This window comes from Malurus melanocephalus, unplaced genomic scaffold (genome assembly GCF_030028575.1).
Source record: "Malurus melanocephalus ecotype Western Australia unplaced genomic scaffold, MMel_1.1 scaffold_178, whole genome shotgun sequence".
Classification (NCBI taxonomy): domain Eukaryota; kingdom Metazoa; phylum Chordata; class Aves; order Passeriformes; family Maluridae; genus Malurus; species Malurus melanocephalus.
This window is the reverse complement of record NW_026623410.1, coordinates 1,044,861-1,070,187: the sequence shown is the minus strand read 5'-3', so window position 1 is coordinate 1,070,187 and position 25,327 is coordinate 1,044,861. Positions and strand designations below refer to the sequence as shown.

General features: G+C 41.0%; 1 protein-coding gene across 3 annotated transcripts in view; it reads right to left on the bottom strand.

Annotated features, from left to right (window-relative positions):
- MTA1 (metastasis associated 1) overlaps window positions 1-25,327 on the bottom strand; it is a 75,193-nt gene that overhangs the window by 49,208 nt on the left and 658 nt on the right. For all 3 annotated transcript variants that reach the window (XM_057372809.1, XM_057372811.1, XM_057372812.1), the window contains exons 2-5: window positions 10,595-10,662; window positions 8,132-8,225; window positions 538-664; window positions 311-374 (exon numbers count right to left, since the gene is read on the bottom strand). In XM_057372809.1, the coding sequence (XP_057228792.1) occupies window positions 311-374; window positions 538-664; window positions 8,132-8,225; window positions 10,595-10,662 (353 nt within the window). The remainder of the gene's footprint in view (window positions 1-310; window positions 375-537; window positions 665-8,131; window positions 8,226-10,594; window positions 10,663-25,327) is intronic.

Genomic DNA, 25,327 nt, shown 5'->3' with positions numbered 1-25,327 from the left:
TCTCCCAGGCTATCAGCCTCCAGGTTTGAACTCTAAACCTTGCCACACTGATGAGTAAGTTGGATTCTCTTTACAGAAGGAGAGGCAGCTTACTGTCACAGAGGGATGTAAACATGAKGTTTGGCCCCTAGACCCACAAAGTTTAATGCACAATAAAAATTGTACAGAGCGTAAAGCCTCYCACTGTCAATGCCCAGTACCTGCAGAAACAAAGAATTATCCTCTTTTTAGAAAACTTGAAATAGGCACCAAACCTAAATTGTGCCACAATAAACTGTTCAAGCTTTACAGTGCACAAAATGGTTCCTACCTCCCGTTCCAGATACGATTTAAGGGATTCTGTCTCATTTAACAGAGTAACGCTGCATTTGCCTCTACAAAAAGAGAAACATATGAGAAAAACATCTTAAATGCTCATGTGATTCACAAGATGGTATTACTGAAGTTGTACACAGAAMTTGATCATATATTGAAGAGCACTTGAAAAATAACAATGCTATATGATTTTTGAATAAAACTGAAGAAAACAGTCATTACCTAATGTGTGTRGCTGGCAGAGATTCCAGCTGTCGTGAGAGAAACAACTCACGATGTCGGAGCTGATGCTTCTGTTTCTCTGGTAAATCAACCATTTCTGGATTTTCCATCTCTTCTTCCATTTCTCCTAGTCATAAAGAGASAAAATTGATCAAGAACAGGGCAAGTATTAACTTTGAGCAAGTCAGAATGACGTGTTCCAAAACCTTTGCTAAATAATAAACATTAATCTGATTTAATGTAACTTCACCTGAATCCTCACATTTCAGCCAATTGAACGATTACATAATTAGAACAGATCCTTGAAATGATGCCTGTGAAGAATTGTATTAATTCACCACTGGGATCAAATCATCCCAGGCACACAAAGGTCACACCAAGCTGAAAGTCACACAAATCTGGTAYGAAGAGAGAAGTTCTGGAGAGAGAGAGCTGTTTCTGGAGACCATCAGTGCATCAGATTCATCAGGTAAAAGGTGGCACATGATAAGTGAGGCAAAGTGAACTCTTTCATCTTTGCCAGGCATCAGCTATCTTAAACCCCCCTCCTATTTCAGGACATCACAGCATCCCATCCCAGCTTCAACAGCTTCTGCAGGAAATGCCCACTGGAAAGGGCCATTCATTTAATTAGTGTCATTTTGTACTCTCCTCACTCCAACCCCAGCCAACAGATCCCAGCCACAAGATTAACTGGAATGTAACCAAGTGCCTTAGGCCAGTCTTGCCACCCACCCTATCCTACCACAGCACACACATCTAACTGCAACACTCCTGTGGCATTTCAGCAGTCAGGACACACCATCTCTGCCTTGGAGCTATCCAATCTCCATCCAACCAGTCCTCAAGGATACATCAAAGTAAATACATGAAATCATATCCACACCACAACTGATACACAACTGATTCCAAACATCCCCAAGCAGTTTTTTTTTAAGAAATAAATCATATGTTTTGTGTTCATTAACAAGCAYCCTGGCAGTTATTCCAGTCAAAGCTGTAAAAGGCAAAATACTCAGAGAAAAAAGGTCATCATCTTCCATGATGAATGACTGAGAAAGTGGAGATCAGACTTTTTGTTCTCTAAGAAATTAATGCAGTTACTTATATTTTGCAAAACCACAGGAAAAGTTTCCCAGACTGTAGTAGAATGAGCTGTAAAGACTCATRCATGAATTGTAAAATTCTAATTTTACAGCAGCATTACTCTCAAAGAGCAGACTTACGCCTGCAGCTTAATTCAACAGTTGTTGCCAAAAAACATTTCTAGGCAGAAACACATACAGGCACGGTTATGATTTATATACCCTTAAGATTAGTTAACTAAAATCCTCATAGTTATCCCAAGAATAAAGCAAACAGAAAGGAGAGATCTCCATTTTATAAAACACTAAAATTGCATTTAGTTTTAAAYAGGTCGTCATTATGCCAAAGGCGGTGACAAAAAATTATGTACCCTTCAGGTTACCAACAATTTATCACCATTTTACTGCCCTGAAAAAAAAGACCTGCAGTTTATTTGCCCATCAGGTAGGCTGCTCCAGCAAAGAAGGAAAAAAAGAGCAGCATAATTAAACCAGACTGCAACATACAATAGCTGCTGCACCACATGAGCTGTTAACCATACAGCAGCATGCACTTAGGTTTTAATATTTTCCTGGGAACTAGAATACCAAATTTACATTAGTTGCACAGTTTCATGGCTCTGCAATTTATTTACTGAAGTGGATTCTGCTTTAGTTGAAAATTAATATTGCGACTGCTATTCTACACTGTAAATATACCAGCAGCAAGCCACAAACAAGTCATCAAGTTCCAAGCTCATGTGCCTAAAAACCAAAGGATGCGTAAATGAAAAGGGAATTCATGCCTGAACTTACAGCAGCTTTTGGAAATGACAGTGGTGCACTGTGTAATGCTGGGAGAATACTACAAGGAGCAACCTAAAATACTTAGTTTCTTCAATATGTTTGATAGCCTACAGCTTTTAGAAATTAGTTTTTCTAAAAAGTATGTCAACCCCTATGTGCCAATCTAATCTACAGAAAAAATGAAAGCACCCAGCACAACCGAGCTAATTCCAGGGACTGCATCCCTTCAGGTAGACTCACCTTCCAACTAGTATTTTATTTATATGTCTAACTTTTGTAATAAAATACAGAAGGTGGAAAGCACACATGTTCTTATGGCAGCTCTGCTATGAACAGCCTTTCAAAACCAAAAAGCACAAGACATTTCTTCTTAAAAACAGACAGACATTTCTACAGGTGACAAACAACTCCCCCACGCACAGCAGTAAAACTGTCATAGCTCCCCCAGACAGAGGTAGGAACATTCCAAGAAATAACAAACAAACAAATCTACATAGCATTGTCCCTTTCTTTTTCACAGCCATGATTAAGCACTGAAAAAAGTAGACCTGAAAAATGCACTCAGAAGCAAGGGAAGGAGAGAAGAGTGGACTGGATCCAGGACAGGAAYCTATCTGACTCACTGAAGTCAGGCTAAAGCTGCTTGGACAAAAACTAACCGGTGCCACCTCACAGCACAGGCTAAAGTCAGACTATGAACCACAAAGAGGGGCTGTCCCAGCCCCAGCTCCAGGACAAGTCTGTCCRACACATCTGCATTTCACCTTCCTATAGCTCACCCACTCACACTCTGACTGAAGTAGACTCCACTCCCAAGAATGGCGGCCTCTGAGAAAAAAGGACCRTGGTCTTAATAAAATAGAAACACATATTCAAAAAATAACTAAGAAATATTTTCAGAAAGATATGCCTGCATGTTTTACAATACTGTGAAGTAAGTGATATGGGAATACACAAGGCACAGTATATTGGGTCTTCAGTGCTCTCATAAAACATTGCTTCAAAATTAATCTCTCTGCTTGATAGATGTGCTTGTGCAGCTTTGAAACTAAACATTTAATCTTAATACAAACAGTAATACATCAGCTGTGCAGCAGTAGCCAGTGGAATGCTGCAAGAAGTGTATTAGATTAAGTATTATTTGATATTTAATGGCAGAATCATTAATAGCACATTAACAAAGCCTGAAGATGACTTATATTGGAAACAAGAGACAGGCAGATTGGGCACAAACAGCAAGACTTGTGTGAAAGCTAACATACATGGGGAAAATAATTAGAAAGAGTAAACTTTGAGTTGGCAGGAGAAACCCAAGAGGTAGTAATTGTAATTTAAAATGACTGGGTGTGTGAGATGTGAAATTAAACATCAATATTTGCTAGACACCAGAAAGAATAGCAATTTGCTATAGATCAGATTGGGCTCTCTAGAGCATCAAAAGCAGAAAGCACCAGCCCTTTCTCGGCATTGTGGATGTCATACAAGCAGCAACATGACAGAAATGCACAAAGGTAAACAAGACACAGAAATTAGGCTTAGAGAGCACATAAGGTTTACCAGCATGGGAAACAGTCTACAGCAACAGAAGAATTAGTTAGCATGGTTATAACTAACAAAATAATGCAAAGAATAAAGAAAGAAATCTGGGGCAAAATCATTGGGAAACACATTAAATCCATTGCTAGTGATCTGCACAACAGCTCCTTCAGCAGCTGCAACTCTTGCTGCTTTAACAGCTCAACTAAGCACCTTGGAGGAACATTCTAGAAATGCTGCGTTTGAATAAATTAACAGTACAACACCAGGTTCCTTCTTCCAGGTTCAGTTCCAAATTGCTTGTATGAAGCTGCAGCCTCAATTATTTCTTCTCTACCAAAAACCAGATATTGATTCGTAGCTATAGAAAATATGGTCGAAGTTTAAACAGATAGAAATCCTTACACCTTGGCACTTTAGGAGTTTGCCACATTATCAAAACATCCCAGCAGGATCCCTGCTACAAATTTCTGGTGGCCATCTTTTGCAGCCATGGCTACTATTATAGGTAGCAAACAGACACTATTTTGGACACTTCCCTCACTGTACCATTCCCAAAGAGAAAAACTAGATACCTTCTCTCAGCAAAAAACAGAGCCAAAATGTCACTAGATGATATATGGATTTGACTCTTAAATCTGCATGTGTGATATTGGGAGAAAATGGAGAAGGGGGAAAAATGGAAGAAATAAAAAGAGTTAATTTGTGAAGCCATTGTCCAACTTCATTTAGATTGGTGTTATCCAAAATGTAAAGAAAAACAAAAAAACAATACCTGCCCCCCCCCCAAAAAAAAAGCAACCCCTCAAAAAATTCCTTACCTGTTTAGGCACACAGGTATCATGCAACCATTTATTTTCAGAAGCTTTGGCACTTTTAAAAACAAGGTGCTATGTGAGCCTTGAACTCAGAGAGCACCTGCTGAAAACCAACCATAACTTTGCCAATCCAGCCAGCACTAACTAGTCAGTTCCCCAACCACTACCAACTGGTCACTCACAGCTGGAAACATGTACTTAATTACAAAAAACCATATAAGACATTCTATAAAGAAAATACATAGTGACAGCATCCAACAAGAGGCTGTAAAGYGTCTTTCTCATTTCTCTTCCACTAAGTCCTGTCTGCAATTTTGTTTTCAAAGTCTCAGGGCAAGAACTTTAAAACAGTTTCCTACTGGTGAAGCAAGTTCATTTCAAAAAYAGTTGGAGAAATTCCCTAGAATAATGTGTGAGGTGATTAAAGAGGCTTATGAATAAAAAGCACTAACAATGTATGGAAGATACCATGAGGCTGAAAGATTTGTAGGARAGCCCAGAAAAGCTTTATATCATATGATAAAAACAGTAAGATAACAGACCAAATCCAAGAATCAGGTACTATTTTGCAATTGCCAGCTACAGAATAAGGTGCTTCCAACCCATTTCTCTGCATACAGACTTAGGAGAAAAAACATTTCATACTTGCCTGTTTCAGATATCTGATGGATCATCCAAGCTAAAGTGGCTTTTTATTTATTTTTTTAAACTTCAAAACATTAATTTCACAATTACACCTTTCTCCATCCTTTATTGGAAGAATAAAAAATATTAAAAAGTATCCATACAATTTTTCCATTCATGTCCTGGCTCTATCTCCCCATTGCTTAGCTCTCTCACTGCACTGATCTCAACAGTAGGTCTGAAATAAAGGCATCTTAAACAGAAGACTGTGTGAATCCAGAAATGTCTGCAGTCAGAAAGCTCCATTAATCAGCTGAACAAAGGCAGTTAAAAGATCAGCGATGCAGATACGTACATCTACTGCAAATGCATCAAAATGAGGCAACAGGAGACTTTATGGAAATGAACTCAAAGTCAGTGACAGTGTGAAATATCTGTACCAGAATCTTAACATCTATAAAATTTAATTTCCTTATCTCATGCAGGATGTTGATTTTTTTCAGAGTAAAAAACTAACGGCTGTCCAAAAAGCTTAATTTTACTCTCTCCCCGCTTCTTATGAAGAACAGAAACCACAGAGCAGCATAGCTATCTAAATAAATGGAAGTCATTCAGTAGCAATTTTATTCTGCACCAGAAAGAAACATACTGGAGAAAATGTTAGTTACTAATGAAATTTACCCTAAGAGGCAGACTCAGCTGTCTCTGGTTGCTCTATTAATAGGATTGCTACAGAAGAATTTTCCCATCTTTCAAACAACACATATGAACAATGAATTATTTGTTTGCATTAAAAAAAAAAAATCACTTAGATTTCTTATCACAAAGAGTAATCAGCATGTGCAGGTTCAAAGAGCATTTATGTGGGTTCAAACGTTTYTCATTTTTGGTCTCAGATACATGTTTCTGTGAACCCTTCCTACCTGCTTCCTTTACTAAACCTAGTGAAGTGAGACACAGAGGAAGGAATCAATAGTCATGTTGTTTATGKTGAAGCTCCTATTAAGCTTCAGGATTCTCAGATAAAATGAATACTGCTACACTGAAGAGATCTCAAAAAAGCTTTCCCTGCCACTATAATTCTGTAACACWGCCAACTCTCCTCTCAATGCCATATGACCTTTTTTTCAAGGCATGGTTGCAATGCAGGGATTATTTGGAAAGACTCAAATATACAACAGAAAATACTCAAATTTATCAATAAGGGACTAGTTTTGCTGCATGTTTTCCCCAGTGGAATTAGAGCAGTGAGAACACAGCAAACCAWTATATTCACTGCTAAAACCGAGTCTCTGATTTAATCAATCCCCAGATCACTCTATTGATACACACACCAAGAAGCACATTAAGAGACAGTGATGCTTGCCAGCTAAATCATAGTTCTGACATGCCCATATCTGATTGCTTCTCTCTCATTTATGTATGTGCCCTGAATTACAAGGATTCATATGGCTGTCCATGCTTTTTGCTAAATTTTAAGCAGTTTGAGCAGCTCCATCTCACACATTCTGTTGTTTACAAGGGAAAACAGTTCAGTTACTCTACCTGCTTTGTYTTTTTTTCCATTTGAAAGTGTCTGTTTTGGTGACTGTTTTGTTAGTACTGTGTTCATCCCCTTACACGAATGGGACAAGCGGGATGCTGCACTGGCAGAGGAAGGTGCAATAACCCTAAATCTAATCTTCACTGGCAACTGGAATGGAGTCAGGCTGGAAACACCTCAGATAAAATGTCCAGTATCATGTAATAGGTTGCTGCATTTTAAAACTTTTTCTATAATTGAAATAGGATGGTAACACCAAATTTTTGTTTGGAAATTAGCTTCCACCCCTACTCAGCCAGGTGTCTCAGATGCCTCTGATTGCACTGGGAGAGGAGCACATTATAACAYAAGYTAAYATATTCTGTAAAATAATAGGGKTTTTTKGKTTTKTTTTCAATCAAGGAATTAGTTGTACAAYGCATACACACAAGGCAGACTGATGTAAGGTAGCATGAGCAACCTGCTGCATTTTAGGATAGTTTAGGTTTATGTTTTTTTTTAATCATAACATAAATAAAATACTCAAAACAAAGTTTTAATTTTCAAGTCTTCTCTCAGCACAGACATTACTTYTCCCAACAAAAGGGCTTTAAATATACAAAATAGTGATAGGAGAGTCTCAAATTCTCTGGTTTTAAAGTGTATTTACTGAGCATGTTCAGACAAAAGCTGTGTCACTACAAGAATTAATATTGAAATTTAAAGAGAAATCCTGTTAGTCAGGTTTCAAGCTGGCCATATTTCAAGTTGCTTTCCTAAGATTGGTCTATTTGATTTACTCAATTAATGTTTGAGGTTTTTTTTTAATACACAAACCAGATACTTAATGAGAAGTAATATTAGACATGGAGAATACTTTCTCTCACCCCAAAAATTAAAAAATTCATTTGTGTGGAGCAAATAAGATGTCTTTGCTCAGCCAAACCTGAAAACTTCTGTCTTGTCCCCACCACAATCAAACCATACACAAATGAGGTATTAAAAGGTTTAAGGAAAGGGGAAAATAAAAAAAAAAWAAWAWAAKAAGRRGGGSGRGRKRKARARASASAGAAAAGTTAGCCAAACAAGCAATGCAAATTGAGAAAGAGGAGTACAGAAAAAACACATTTAAGAATAGTGACACTGCTACTTGAAATATAAAGTTGTACCCAAGTTTGACAATTTGTGCAGAAGTAATTTCATTTGAACACAAACCAGCTTACTTGCATGTTTGTCTGCCAACACAATAAGTGTGCTTGAGATGTCTCTTCTCCTGTAGAAACACACCACCTTCGCTTCCACGTTTCCATTGGCAGTCTGAAACAGGGAACAAAAGAAAAARCCTGACCACTAATCAAGAGCAGAACTGTACACTCTGAACTAGGAACTTCATTAATAATTTGGGATTTTGCACAAGAGCTACACAGCGTCTACTTTTAGCACCTCCAGCTGCACACATTACCTAACGAACTWCATGATCCATTCCAGGGGGGTGAAAATTCCAGGCAGCTTGGCCCTGCCTCCCAATTGTTTCTGAGGGATCACCATTTTTAAGTTACAGATGTTTCAAAGAGTGAGAAAAACACTTACCTGCAATGGCAACATAYTAACAAGTCACTTGGATACTTTTGAGGTGGTGGCCTACATTAAGCAGAACTTAAATGCATCTTACAAATCCTAATAAAAGAAAGTGAAAGGTAACAACAGGATTCAGGCCTAGGCTGTTCTCCAAACTCCGCAGGGCAGTAGGAAGGCAAGAAAGAACCCAGTCATTATTATTCTTGCTAAAGAAATGACATAAGATTCTCTTTCTCTGACAGCACTGGTGAGCTAAATAATGAGCAACACACAAAAAAATCATTACAGAAGGAGAACCAAAGAAGCTGCACCAGGCAGTAAACCCTATTCCAGTGACGACATACAAAAAAATTACTGAATTTTTGAAAGATTATTTACTTAAAACGCTTAGAATGAGATTGGTGATCAATTATTTGTAAGATGGCACCTGTCAAACAAYGCAATGGGCTTTTTACAAAATCTAGRRGWCATAAACAGTTTGTAACAGCCCCAKCCAATTTACTACCTCTAAAATAAATCACATAATGCAAAAGTAACTTAAGRGCTGTATCCTACTACTGAAGACTCTTTGAAAASCATGATGGCAGTTTCAGAAARTAATTCTCTGCTAGGAAGTCTCCAAAAAAGGGCAGTGARCCAGCAATGTGTCCACAAGGAAACKGAATAAAAATTTATGTACATGCTTGTTTCTAAGATGTGAATGAAGGAAAAGTTTCAACTTTCATAATACCAGTTTTCCTAACACAAATTAAAACAAATATATCAGATACCACATACATGCACAAATATTTCCCTTACAGACCAAAAGTTTTTGGTCCACCCTCAGAATTTCTACCCTCTTCTGTTAAATAATTCAGAACTTTTAAATTCCGAGGAATTGAAATACAAAGGTAGGAACCATCTTGTTCAAACACAGACAACTTCAATGTAAACTTMTCTGATTTATTTAATTGCCAAAGTTTAATTTACACTGAGGGAAAAAGGAAATAAAAGATCTAGGATTCATTTCACCCTGAAAGACACATTTTCAAGTGTAGGTCAGAGAAATCACAGCTCAAGCAACAGTTGCAACCAAGACGGGAGATCCAAGCTGAAAATGCATCTTTTTTTTTTTAATGTCAGGGGAAAAATGAAAAGGAAGAACAAGAGGGGAAAACAATACTTCCCAGGAAAGTGATCAACAAGTCTGCACCCTGTAATGGGTGGAATACAGATAGTGATCTCATGGATATGGATCTATTGGGAATATTTAAGAACTCGTTCATGTTTCTTTAAGGCAAGAGAGGTATTTCTGCAAAAGACCTCCACTAAAAACATGGGGTTACAAGGATGTCATAGCATTCAGATTCTGTATTTGTCATGAAGGTGATACATTTTCTCTTCCAAATAACTGTTTGACAACTACATGCTTTTCCCTCACTGGTGGCTGAAGAAAAATACCTGATATTAGTCASTTAACATAGATTCAAATCCAAACCAGCAGTGCTACACTCCTTCCATGGGCTGTGATAATGTTGGTATTAAACCTGACCAYGTGGCATGTTTAGGATACAGCTAATGGCTTCAAAACAGTCTTCCCCCCTCAACTAGGTCAAATTCCAGCTCTGAGAACTTCAGCTGGCTTCCCCCATAGAAGCCATCATGMTTCCCTTTTCGATCCATTGAAAGGGAATTTGGCAGATGAAAGAGTACGCTGGCCCAAAGGACAACCAGYAAACACAAATTCTGAGCAAGCAGACAATACTGCAAACCCATCTCCTGAGCAAGGGCTTCCCCCAAGAAAGATCAMATTAAAGCTCTCCATCCTCTAGGCAAACTCCTATATTTTCTTTATATCCCATGATCCTGGCATGGAATTGAACTACAGAAACCTCCTGCCCTAAAGGTGAACATAATCACCTTGAGAATGACATGAGATTGACATCCAGTCCTGTCATACCAAAGGAGAACAAAAGGTCTTRCAGCATTCCAGAAAATTATCAGAGAACAAATGTATTTTTAAGCTTCTAATTACCAGAGAGCTGCTAAAGAATTGTTTTGATTTTAATCAAATCAAGCAGATCATAAATTCAATTAACTTCAAAGACTTGATGGAAAAAAATGTTTACCTTATTGAGCTCTTCTATTCTTCGTATCAAATAGGGGTTACTTGAAGAATTTTCAAAGTAGACATAATCTGACAAAAAGAAAAAAGATTCTTTTAAAATATGAACTGCTAAAAATCGAATCAAAACCTTTATCAGCCTGRAAAACAAAGCACGTGTTCTTCCTTCTCTCTCTGATCAGATTATTTCCACTTAAGACCACAGTGTTGTCTTCACTTGCTTCCTCTTAGGAAAATCCAGCCACTTTTCATGAGCAATATGTGATCCTTCTCTTCCTCTCCAGTTTACAAGTATAGCTCATTTACTTAGAATACAAATAGTTTCATTCTCTCTCTCATCTTTTTCTCTGCTTCCTKATTTTTTACACTTACATGATCCTAGAATGCCCTGAACAAAACTCCATATAGCTGTCCAGATTGGTCAGTAAAACTTGTGTATTTCAAGCAGGATAAACATCTAAAGTTATAGGAAAAAACAAGAGTTCTTTACTGAAAGTAGTGCCTACAGACAAATCACAGAAACATCTGTAAGTGCCATATATATTATCTGGTATTACTGAGCTCCAAGCTTAAGCATTCCTTGAGACAACAGAATTTCAGGAGTTCTGAATGGACTGGCCTTTCGCTCCCAATACTCCAGAAGCGAAACCCTAAGCCTGAACTGAGGCAAAGAGAAAGCTGAATCCACCTCCCTGCTGACAAGGTGCTGACCTTGCATACAGATCTGACAACAATTCCTTTCAGGACTATCTAAAACGATTTCCCTCCAGATTTCCCAGCTCATTTGTGTTTGGAGCAAAACACCCATAGCCCCCGGGCACGCCCCGGGTGATCCTTTGCAATGCCTACATTAGCACAGGGATGAACGGGTGTTTAGCAGTGCTTGCCCTCTGTAAATAGGGAAGCTACTGAGGCTGCTACCCTCAATCTCCCTGAAATCTCTGCCAAAAAGGCTGTCGGAAGAACAGATACTGTTCCCTTCTCCCCAGCCCAGAGGAAGGAAGACATCCCCATAAAGGTCTGYTCCTGAAAAAACTGCAGCAGGAGAGTTAAGGAGTCTCCTTTTATCTCCAGAGTGACCCRCCAGAGCATTTACCGGTCACAGCCTTTCCACTTGCCTGTGTAACACTACCCGAGCTTCAGACACATCTTTTCAGACCGCTGCTTACAGCCCCAGGTCTCCCTGGATTTACAGACCCACCTACTTGTGGCGTGTGACACAAGAGCATAGCAGTGACTGCCAGGCAAAAAAAAACTACAGAAGTTGCTGCTTGCACTAGCTGAGAACAACTGAAGTGTCCTCTTGCCCCTTCAGCGGAACTGGGCTGTCTTAGGAGACATCMACTAATCAGGAATCCCAGGGGTTACAATTCCAAGAGAGGCAATTCTTAACAAATCTATTTTCCAAGCTCTTGTCTTTTCAAAAAATGTGTTGTCAAGACACCTTGACAATGAAGATCCCAACATGGTCTTGGCTGAAGTGACAAGCAAAGAGTTTCAATGCCAATACTCAGCATGAGTCTTGGGTTATCCACCTACAGAGTGTAACCAGGGCTAAGAAAGCACTGCAACARCAAACCAAATTTTTGGTATTTTTGTGCATTTTGTCCTCCAGACCTCTCAAACTAATCAACAGCCATCTTCACACACATTAACACACACTTGAGTGACTCCAAAACCTTCTTCCTGACTGTAACAGTCAGTTCCTCCTAAGTATCACATCCTTTCAGGCTTTAAACTGSTGAAAGATCTCAAGCAAGGAATATAGTTTGGACATCTGGTTTCTAGAAAAACTTTGYAGGTTTGTAACAGAAATGGGTTAAAACATCCAATTAAGTAGATCCTAAATTTCCATTCCCAAACACCATCTCTGTGCAGCACATCAAACAGGAAACAACAAGATCAACATTACTATGACCAACTCTACCAGAAGTCACAAAACCAAACAGATATTTGGCAGCTTCAGCAATAACAACTGCTGACTGAAATAACAATGGTGGGCATTAAGCAATTGACTGATCAGCAGAGTAAAGAGAAATTATTTCTCCCACAGCAGAACCACCCATGCCCTACAAGGGCAGTGCAGCAGAGGATGCTGAAGCTTTGAGGTGCCTCCATGCTCTCTGGCCACCTCCCACTGGAAGTCTCCAATATGTGAGCAAAGGATGTGTTTTTTCCCTCCAGCCCCCAAAAAACACCTAAGACAACCAGCTACTCCTCTCTTCAGGTACTTTGGCAGAGGCAGACACAAAAAAACAATACTTTTGTAAACACTGTGTCTGAAAATTGAAAATTAAAACTAAAGGAAATGTCAATCTATGTCTTGAAAATATAACCTTGTCTTTAATCCCATGGCTTTCAGGTGGCTGTTACAAATGTGCATAGTTCACATCATTTCTAATCAGCTTTTTTTGTGTGCATGTACACGCATATATTCTCAGAGACACGTTTTATACCTCAAGTGAACATTAACTCAATTTTTCACCTAACTGCAGTTTATTGATTGTAAAATCTGGCATGGATTTAAAGAAAGCTTATCACAGATGAATGGTTTACCAAAGGACAACTCACAGTGGTAACCAACAGTACTGAAWAATAAAACCCCCAACATTGTCTCAGCAGCAGGAGCATCCCCAGACCCACAGTGTGACCAATAACTGCAAACAAAGCTCACAGGAACCACCAGGTTCTGCACACTGTGGGCAGAAAGGGAGAACCAAACCTGATCCTTGGGATGCTTAAGAGCTGACACGTGACAGTGCACAGGTGCATTCTTAGGCCAGTGCTTGATGACTTCATCACATCAAATCCACAGCCCAGTACATCTCATCCATGTTTTAGATTAATCCCACAACTATGTTAAGCATTTCACCAGTAGCTATGCAACTAATGGAGACCTATTTCCCATTGCTCAAATTACCTGGAAAAGGGCTTCTTCCCCTCTGCAAGTAATGCAGTGCACACAGCAAATCACATAACACAGAGTAACACAGATCATGGGAAAGAATTTGCATTTTTCATAGAGATTTTAAATGCTAGAACTAAAATTAAAATGCTATCCTGCACAGAAAATTAGATTCCTGTTCCACATATGCAACGTGGAAATTTCAAGTTCAACAAAACACCCTCCAAACTTATGCTTGGGCTGGTGAGAACACTCCTCTAAAACAGCTCCACAAGCAGCAACGGCCATGAAGGCTGGTTTCCTGCRCAGGAGGCTTAAAGGAGGCACACCACTGGGCCCTACACTCTAAAACACTGCCTTTCTCCTTGAGTAGCTCTTCCACTTCTATCTCCAGCTTCCTCCTATGCCATGGAAGTGCATACCTAAAATTATTCCCAGTTTGCTCTCAGCATAGTACCTACAATCGCAGATGCATGTGCACACACACARTAACAAAAACCTTCCACAGACTCCMAACAATCCAGTTGTCAATGGAAGATACCCTGTATGTGCCCAACTGCCAGATCTCTGTACCCTGGGCTGCAAAAGGAGAAGACAAAATGAGCAAATCTCTAGACAAAAGGGAGATACACGTCTCCTCTCCTGCAAAGAACAGGAAGGAAGAGTTCACTAAAACAAAAATAAAGTCTAGGGACAGAAAAGTAGAGCCTGATAGCAAATAAAATAAGTCAGACCCTTCAAACACAACTGACTATCCTCGCTGATTTATTTGCTTTCCTACTTGCAAAATTGAAGAAAAGGACTAGTCTAAAACTGCTCTGCATCCCACATGCATGACATGCCCTCTTACCACCATAAAAAGCCCATGAAGGCAACCCCTCACCACCCAACCACCTAAAGAGAATTTCAATGCCACACTTTCACAACAGCTKGGAGCTTCAGCTCACCATCCCTGAATTAATCAACCATGCATCCACACCATGATCATAATTAATGACATCACTCATGTACATTATAATTACCTGTGATCAGGCTACAACAATGACTGTGGAGTGTGAAAATACCAAAAGACAATGAAAACCATCACACAGATCATCATTTTCTGACAAACCCAAAATGTACTTCTTCCTCTTGCCTGTGCCATTATAGAGCACAAGTACCCACATACATAAATCTATCAAAAAAAAAAACCAGCCTTTATATCCCATAATACCTTTTTAACAACACTACCCAACTTGCTAGAAAGCAATGCTTTATTACACAGGTACAGACTGAACTGCTAGAACACACAGAAGCACACCTGCAACAGCACAGCTGCTAAAACTGGAATGGCAGCCTACAGACCACAGAAGATGGAAATTTTCCATAAAGGCAGTAAAATAATTGTTCTCAATTAGCAATTAACAGAATTTCTTTGGCTCTTGTATGCTTTTAAGACATTATTGTAAAAGAGCTTCTCCCTCTGCCTTCTTCATGTCAGCTGTTGCTTATGYCTACATCAGGCCATGGAAAAGAAAATCAGGAGGGGGTACAGCAAAATAAATAATACACACTGTCTAGAGGTCATATATTTATAAGATTAGACATGTCTGAGCTACCTAATAACCTTATGGGCTTTTAGGTGATCAAATTGCAAAAATGCCCAAAAGTATTTTTATCYTTCCCAATGCACACTTCCCTTTCAAGTTACAAGTGCTTTCTGAGGACYGATCCCACTGAACACTCCCTACCTTACCCCCAAAATTTTACACAGCAAGCACTGTATCAGCCTACAGATGTACTCAGRTTATGAGGCAAGCTGGAGCCTTCCTCTTGCCACACTCACTACCACTGCTGGGTAGAATGTACATTTCCAGACACGTGATAAAGAAGTAACTTCATAGTTGTAAATATTTCCCCTCCCCAATCCACAAAGCTGCTGCCCTGAATTAAAGATGAGCATCAAGAGAGTGCAYAAACTTACGATGACCTGCTTACTTGATGACTTCTTTTACAAGGAATATGTGCCTCTTCATACTCTGGGCTCTCCAATTCAACTTTGGGCCAGTTTCCTTCAGTAAGCTCCAGTTTTCAAATTATTCACCAGCCTTGTCCCTAAACTGTCAACTATTTTACATTTTGGATAATACAATCCCTCTTGGTGTGAAAGAGGACGCTAAAGACGAAACACTACTTTCAGCCTACGAGTCTTGCAAGTTCACCTGGCAGAGCCTAGGTCTTACTGCCTTGTGGCTGTTCAAAAAACAGCAACACTCACAGCAGTAATCACCCGATTAAACGTTTAGTTACAAAGCAGACAGTTTCAACAGCAAAAGCCTCACCAGCACAGCATTTTCATCACCGGAAAGGCAAAACTGAAAACTTGTAACAGGCAAGTTACATAGAAGAACATACAAGAAATGCATAGTTCTTTCTCTTGTTAAAAGAATTAGGGTGTCTAATACATCTGGCGATATACACAAACCAGATATCTACAAATTAATGTCTTTCAAGGATCAACAAAGGTATTAAAGATACATTGTCAGCACAAGCTCAATTTGTATTTACAGAACAGCAGTTTTTGAGGCTACTGCAAACACTGGATGCAGCAAGCTGAAGATGAGACAGCACATGCTATGGGCAACACCACCACTACYACTCAACTCCTTAAAAAAGGTGTGAAAATGCCAAGCACACAAGGCTCTGAAATAACTACAGCCAACTAGTGAGGGACATGGCAAAAGCAAACATCATCTCTTGCAGAAATCTCCCCTCCCTATAGTTAACAGCAAACCATCACTAAATTKAGTGAGGGTAAGTTGAAGTACCCCAGTTAAATCAAGCCAGCTTTGCTCTTGTTTCTTGAGCAAGGATTACCTACACACTCACAAGGTAAACAAAATGTTCACGTTATATTTTCTTCCAAATGTGCAGAACTAGAAAGGGACAGCCAATGTTACTTGGCTGATTTGAGATGTAACCTGCATATCACTTTTTCTGACAGGCCTCCAAAAATGTGGGTTCAATATTACCCAAAGGAGTATATACAACTCAAAGGAGAAGCAATTCATGGCAAGGTGCACGTAACAGGACTACAGACTATGCACAGACTTATAAAAAAATTGATACAGTTGTCTATCCATACCAGCTCTTAGAGCAAGAGTAATTACAACAACAAAACCTCATCAAAACACCAAACTCTGAAGGACTTGTAATAGCTACAAACAAAAACTCAAGTATCTTCCACAMAAAAATCTACTCAAGGTAAGACATAATCTTTCTGAAGCAAAAAGAAAAATAAATTCAAAGTTAATGCCATGTAATTTGCTTTGTCAAACTGTTGAATACCTGATCCAGTTTAAACTCTGAAATATTATGGTATTTGGAACTTCCCAGAGGTCTTCTGTTGCTCTTTGTTTTCTATCATGTTAAGGGAGGGGGCAAGAAAAATTCCTGTCCAGTCATCTCATATCATTTTTTGCCTGATTCTTAGTGAAACAAGGTTTATGCAACTCCATTATCCATGCATTAGTTCTTCCCTATTAACTCCTGAACCTTTTGTTCAGACATTTCACAGAGGGACAGAAGTCTCAAAGATAATTAAGTTCTGATCATTGTTCCCTACCTTAAAGACATAGRTACAAAAACTACAACAGAAAGTGAGAAAGGTAAGACAGAGATATTAAATGGTTCCTGTTTCAGAAACAATTAATAGACTAAGTTTTAAAGCAAATCACTGGAGAGTCAATGTGTTTGGAGGAATTATCAAAAGTYCTTACTTTTTTATGCACCTCTTAACTCCTCTATTGTCAGTGCTGCTCAAGGCAGGTCTTGGGTTCAATTAACTTCTAATCTGATTCACGATGGCCAGGCGTGCTCCTAAATATTTACCCTCTCTGCCAAGGAAGAAGGCAGGTATTCTGCTTCACAGCAATAGCCTAGGGATTGACGATCTCATAGTCATATGAGGCACAAAGATCATACAAGTGGTACCTTTCCCAGTAAAAGCGTAAAATTCCAAATTAGGGGGAACAGAAGAAGGGGAAGAACCACCTCATGGAAGAAAATCCACAACTTTTAGATTGTCAATATCCTTATTTCCGTTCCTCACAGCACTGTTGGCTGTTTTCACTTGCAGACATCTCTGGGAAAAAAAACCAAAGGACAGGAGGAGTCTGCTGGTACTTCTGACAAAGAGGTTATGGGTGTCAKCTGTACTTCATGGGTCACTCTTAGATAAAAACTGTGCCACACTGAAGTAACTGCTACTAGAGATGCCACCTTTMAGGAGATAAAAAGTCTATACAAACAAGACTTGAAAAGAAACTGTGCAAGAATCCTGGAAATAAAATTAAGCTTCCAAAGCACTACCCTGAGGACAAAGAAGCAATTCTGCTGTTAGAAATCAATTATATGGCAGTTCAAGAAAACCAATTTCAATTAATCCACTCCCAATATTTCAGCTATAACTAAGGCACATTTGCATGTGGCATTGACACCTCAGGTTCACYGAGTCAACTCCCTCCAGCTTCCTGCAGGACACGTATAAACAAAACATTCCTGAGAACCACTTTTTTTATTCTGTGCTTTACACGAGATATCTAGGCATGATGTGAAGGCCTCTGGACACAAAGCCTGTTCTGCATTGCCTCTTCTGCCAATTCAGTTCCCAGCAATGCAGCCATACAAACATTTCTGCAGTAGCAAAGTTGTGAGCCTATGTAATTTCAGCTGCATCCAGTGCCATTCTTTGTGCGTCAATACCATGGAAATAGTTCAGGCTTAAAAAAAGAAAAGCCTTTCCCCAAAGGCACGTTGTAAGGGAAGACCAGGATGGTCTAATTTATCATTTAAGAAGAGTCAGAGAAACACTTGAGCAGACAGAGAAACCAGTAAGAGTTCCTTAAATGATGGAGGAGTATTTGGATGGGGTAGAGGGAATGGAAGAGTCGTATCCTCATTCTACACCCTAACAACAATCACCATCTGTAGCAGCCAAGAAAACAGTCTGTTCTGTTGTAATTCTCATTGCTAAGGACAGATAYGAAAAACACTATTTTCCAAAAGATATTTGGGCAGCAAAGAAAAGGATAAGAAATTAGCATCATGTTCCCTGCAAGAATCTCAAGAGCTGCAAAACAAGAACCTCTGTAGTACACGAGACGCCATGTTTGGCATCACCCTCAAGAAACAAACAAACTGAAAAAGGTTGKGTTTCTTGTTTGGGTTTACTTGTTTGTTTAAGAGCAACACTGAACTTCAGTTTGTCAATGTGAGTTAACTGCTTAGGCCGCAGTATAACAACATATTAAGCCCAGAGGTAGAGGTTTCAGTGCCAGATCAGAAACATCATGGCTTCACAATGTAAAACACGGACAAAGTGTAAACTCCTGCCAGCGTTTCTGCAGATGTTTCTTCAAACAAGAGTGCCAGTGAAGCTGATTCATTCCCCGCCTTCTCTTGCCACCCCCTCAAGTTGTGACAGCCTCTACTTGGATGGCAAGGGGCCAGCACATGGTAAACCCAGTTAGGAACTCACACAGGTCAAAAAACTGTGGTCTCCAACCAAACCAATTCGCTGCCCTGCTCCGCCTCCCAGCCACACCAAGCTGTGTGAAGCCTGGCAAAGGAAGCAAGGAGAGGACAGGAACAATGGCTTAAATGGACACTCTACCAAAAGAAACATCTTAAATCAACACTATCAAAAGAAACATCCACAGAAWTGGTCTCACTTGGCTGGTTCAAATTTGCTCAGATGTTGACAACTTAACTCTCTAAGGACAAGCCCTGTACTAAATCATGAATCATCTGTTCATGCCACACTAGCTTTATGCTTGGTCAAGTGTCATCTGTCCTCCTACATCTTGCATGAAAGCATAAAGTCCCCAAATTAACCAGAACACATCATGTGCAATTTAACAGAAACATTACCATGAGCCACATCTGATAGAGATCATGATCTGGCAATGCACAGAACCAGGCACCATGAAGACTGAACAGCTCACAAGTAACACACATGTAAAAGACTCAGAGAAGTCCAAATCTTTCCTTCACTTGCAAATTTAAAGCCACCAACTAACTTCTTTGCTTTGCTTCATTGATCAATGTCAAGCAAAAATTATCTCAGAAACACTTCTCCTTCCTAAAGGTGGTCTGGCCAAAGAGCTGGAACAGAAGAACATGTGAATGGTTCCTTCTGGGCTGGGCTACAGCCCAAAAGTTTGACCAGTACTTTGCAGGTCCTTCCAGACCTGGTTTTACAAGTAAAGAGGGGAMAAGGAACCATTCCAGACCTTCAGAGACACTCTGAAGCAGGGCCTCTTTGTTGGAGGCCTGCTGAATTTATAGTGGTGAGCTCCAAAGACCTAGAACCATAATATCTTACAATAGCACCTTTCCCAATTGTTCCAGTTATCCAAACATCATGGGAAACTCAGGCAAAGCAGCTACAGGGCTTGGTCTCTTACCTGCTTGGGATTTTTTTTCTAAAAAGGTGCTTAAAAAGCAACAAGATAGAGTGTAAAAAACACCTTTCTTGGTGCAGAAGTCAGTAACCTGACTTCACACGTTACTCATTGCCAGCAGATGCCCAGAACTATCAGAAGCCAATTTSCAACAGTTCATACCTTTGCTTTCAAGCAATCCCAAATTGTTCAGGCATTGTTTATAAATCGAAATAAAAAAAATAACAGCAACCACCTTCTCTTTTCATTCTACCGGGGAGAGACTAKGCACTCTATTTAAAGTCAGGATGCTTAAACATCAAAAGTTGTTTGAAAAACAACCAGATGCAAGTGAAAGGAACATCTTTTGCATTCACCAAAAYCTTACAAGATAAACAAAACAAGTTCAGAGTTTTAAGAGTGCCTTTTTCACAATTTCTTATCAAGTGTCTTTTATTCAGGACCACTGAAAGGCAAAACACACAAACAAAACTGACAGGCCTGAAGGCTGTCAGGGAGCAAAATGGGCACTGCCAAGGAGTGAYTTGGCCACTCCCCAAACCTCCAGCAGTGCCCCCATCCCAGCCCTCCCAGAAGGCTGCCCTGGCACAGCCTCCCATGCACCAGCCCAGGAACTGCCTAAACTCACCAACCCAGSAGAAACCTGTCTCCAGTTCTCTGCTGACTTTCCAAAGGACCAGTGACACCAACCTGGCCCAAGATGCAGCCAAGAAAGACAAGAAGAGGCAGGAGGTGAGCACCACCCTGCTGGGGCAAGGTGAGGGAAGCTAGTTTCCCCCACTTTGGCAGAAACAAGCTTAGTCCTGTCACTCCATTGGGYCAGCAGCAAATGGTTTGCAGCTATTGCAAATCCACAACGTTGTCACAGCTGTAGCTCCCAAACACACCTAAGCTGGCTGACAACACTCTCTTCCATGCAGCATTTCCCAATAAAAGGCTAACAAATACTGAAGCAGTCTGATCTGGGGGAGAGGGGAAAGGGAAGGGAAGGAAGACTGCAAAACATGCAAGACAAACTTGTGTAACTAGAAACAATGAAAGAAAAAGATGAAGAAGCCCAGTGCCTAGCTGTTGCTAAAAGGTGATAAGCTAGAAGCTGTCCTAAATTTATTAGGGCCAATGACCATAGAAACCTATTAGTAGTTTTCAAGAATAAGCTCTTATTTTTATCTTTACAGGTTATTTAATACCTCTCTCCACTAGACTCACTCTCAGCTCAGGTTACCTGTAAAGTTAGAAAACAAAAACCCAACAAACACACCAAAACAAGGATATTGCACAGTAAGCCATCCAGCCACCCAAAATACAAACACACTGACAACAAAGCAAGGAGCAGGAGAAGGTTTACAAGTAATCYTTCAATTAAATGATCTGAATTTGCTCCAGATTCAGGCTCAGTAACATGTTCTATGCAAGCTTCATTAACAGCTCTCAGTTCCTTACCAGGAAAGCTCAKATAATTATTACTGACATTATTGTGATGTCAAGAGGACTGATGCACCATCCCTATGCTCACAGTTCTCCGGCAGCAATATGGAAGAGCTGTAGCCTGCCACAAGAGCCTGGATGCCAGGTGAGAGTATGGAATGGGAYGGGGGCAGGTCAAACCAGCCATGTTCCCAGCCATGCATTAGTAGGACCTTGTAGTAACAGAGAGATGATGTCATGTTGCCATTATTAAAAACTTTGGGAGCTACACTGAAAYATGACTGCAGCACAGGCAGACACGACAACACCAGCTATAAAGTAATGAATAGTACCAAGTAAGTTTTGGAGCTTCAGCATCCAGCACACTGGAATAACGCTCCTGTGAACCTTAGGTGTCCATGTCAGGCAYTGCGGGTCATCATTTCCCTCACTTTAAGGGTGTTAAATGCAGCAAGTGTTTCTGTGCCTGCCTGACTTGAGATCAGATCTCCCAATGTCAGTTAAACACACCTAAAATGTACCACAGACTCAATAACAGTGATAATTTTGTAGCCAAGCATGCTCCCAAATAAGAGGGTAACTTGAAAAAGTCAAAAACACATGAAAGATTCCACCTAAAAGCATAAATGGACATTTGTCTCAGCAAAAGTGTAGTCTTCTGTAGTTTTTCCTCCATCCTTCCTATCCTTTCTTTCCCCATCCCCTTGTTCCCTGCCCTCCCACTGAGCCCATTCAGCTGTTCACACAGTCCCACAGTGAACCAGATTGGGTAGCTGATGCATGATTAAAAATAATCCAGGAAAAAACAAAAAGTGAGGAGGAGGTAGGTGGAAAAAAAATAAGTTCCTCAAATCAGTGCAAGATGGAAATAAAAAAAAATAATTGTTTCACTGCATCAAGGGAATGCCATAGGGGCATAAACCTGCAGTGGGGCTCGCTCAATTGCCACCATTAAAGGAATACTTGTCGCACTAGAGTTAAGCTCTCCTGGAGAAGGCGGAGACAGAATAGCTGTTGGAAAGTCTCTTGATACCAAGATGACCTGTTCTCTTCCAGGCAGCTGACASAGCACTCTCCTGAAAGCGGAGCCTGGCACTAGCTAGAACAATGAACATCTCTCTCCCACGTGCATTTTTTTTCATTAGAGGCCCCAAATTCCAGCTCRGAAGTCCCAAGCTTCTCAGATCTGSTGTTTATCCAACATTCCCCTATGGTCTGTGATCGTGCATGCTGCCAGTCCTCTTCATGAGGAAGCAAACCAGCCCGCCATGACTCCTTCCAAGTGAAAACAGTCCACTTTCTTCATGCTGCCATTTGTTTCATTGCTGTACAGCAGCYGTTAAAAAAATCTTCACTTCTGCTACACTGGAGGCAGGCGATTCCAGGATTTCCTTCTGGCCAACGACTAAAATCACCCATTTCATTTCGGAATTTGATACCCTGGCTTTCTTCCCTACACATTTGCAAAGTTTCACATCCCCCCTGAACTGGGCTAGCTTGTAACAGTCTCATTTGTACAGAAAACCAACTCCGTCCCCATCAGAAACCTACCAGGAGAAACTTGGCAGGACCCAGGAGAAACAGTTACTTTCTCCAAGGAACTGGATGCCACCAATCAACTCATCCACAGAACATGACAATCGTTCAAGCGGCAGCTCCTAAGCCCCCCCAGCATGGTCATTGAGCTACTCCACACAAAGGGGAGACTTCAGCCCCCACAGTGCAGGCTCCTCAGCTCCTCTACCAAGGAACACATGAAGAGAACACCACACTTCATGTCTTCTTGTTGTCAACCCACCATGGCTTCTGAAAACAAAAGTTTGTGGTGTTTCATGACCAGGCCTAAAGCAGTGACCATCCTTTCTGAGTGAACATACGCTTCCAGGAGCAGTATTGATCTGTAGTGAGCAAGCTGCTTTTGGCAGCTGTTAGGTCTGGAGTTCACACGGCACATCCGGTAGTCACAAGTGTAATAAGAGATTATCTGCTGAGTGTTTGTCTTCCAGTGAGAAGTRTATGAAATGACTATGCACAAATCCCATTCCGGATTTAATCCTGCCCTGGAGTTCACACACAACTTCAGTGCACAAAACCATTAGTGGGAGATAGCAGCACCAGAGGTCAGAAACAATTCGATAACACACACTCCTGGGCTCAGGCTGAACAGAGCTCTCACACAGAARCAGCTGCATCCATCCATATGTTGATCTTGGTAATACATCAAATTAAGACTTCATCCATATGGACCACAACGGAGCACTGTAACCTTGGCTATCAGCCAGCTGCCTTGCCCTCTGCCCAGAAAGGCTATGGAGCAAATCTTGGGCACTGTTTCCAAGCGCAGGAAGGACAAAAAGGTAACTGAGCCCAGCCAAAATGGTTATTCCAAAGGCAAAYCATGCCTGACCAACATGATTCCCCCATCTGGAACAAACAGACTGGCTCCACAGCTGAGGGGAGAGCGGGGGGTGCTGGACACGACTTCACGCCGAAGGCCATGCTAAGTTTCCCACAGCATCATTCAGACCAAAATGCTTGGAAAACTGGATGACAAAGGTAAGGAGAAAACTCTAACATCCAGTTTCAAGGATCACAATCAGCAGTTACAACCCCCATTGGTCTACTGGTTACTAATGGTATCCCTCAAGGATCAGTCAGCCGAGCTTAGAAGCAGGGAGAGAATGAGGGATAGTGGGGAAAGGGACCTCAGCCACAACARGAGAAAATCCATCCAGGCACGTGGAAACAAGTATTTTCTCTAAGCATGGTCAAACACCGGAAAGTGCCCCAAAGTAACGATGGCATAACCATTCTCAGAGCCTGGGATGGACACATCCCCAAGCACGCTGATCTACCAGGACATTTTCTAGCAGGAGGTCAATCTAGGGACCTCCAGAGGTTCTTTCCCATTCTCAGTGGGATGCACAGTACAGATTTAGCAATATGAAATGCAAAGAGATGAGATTCCCCACAAGACTTGGCCATTCAATGCTGAACAAAAATTTCCAGGAAACAATTCCCTTCTCAAGTCACGCCAGGGTGAATTTCCACAACTCATCGTGCCTACCATACTACTCTCAGCATCTCCAAACCAGCAAAATGCTACACGCACACTATCAGCTTGGGGCAGCCCAAGACACAAAGCTGAAACAGCCAAGAGTCACCTCTTATACCTCTATGAAACCAGGTGCGACCAAAAAAAAAGTACAAATGTGACAAAAGAAGCAGCATTTTTCAGGGCAAAAAGTAAGGGTAGGCCCAGAACAGCAGAAAAAACAGAAAGTAGTTGTTGATGGAGACCAGCCAGACAGGATGGCTTGGCCACCTTTGCTATATTTTTTCTCTTATTTACTTTACTTCGGTTTTGCAGAACTCCACAAGAAACAGAGCATTTTGAAAAGAAGAGAACTCCACAAAACCATCTTCCTGTACAGCCCATAGTCCTGGGGAGAAGGAAGCTCCACAGAACAGCTTTTATGAAGGAAAATGGCCGAGCACAAATTCATGCCAGACCACCCTCAGTCTATATTCCATAAAACACAGTCCCAAACCCCGTTGCCTCTCCTTTCTCTTCACGTGAGCCAAAACAAAGGACAATCAGACAGGAGCGCAACCCTGAATAGAAGACTAATGGGAAAGCACACAACAAAACAGCAAGAGTGGAAGGGGAGGCCAAGATCTGCAGGACGTGCCTCACGCCAGCCCCCTGGTTTACCAGCAGCCTCTGCCCATCTTTGTGCTCCTTATCTCAGCAGCTCCTCCCGGGTCCCCACCCCGACAACCTCGCATGACCCCCCATCCGAGCAGCCTCTCCACGCCGGGCCCCATCCCGGGGCCTGGCCCCACGGCTGCTGTGCTCCAGCCGCGCTCACCCATCGCACCCTGCTCCAGCCCCGGATCTGCCCCAGCCCCCGAGCCCCCACCACCCCGAAGCTCACATGCCCCGTCTCCGCACATCCCC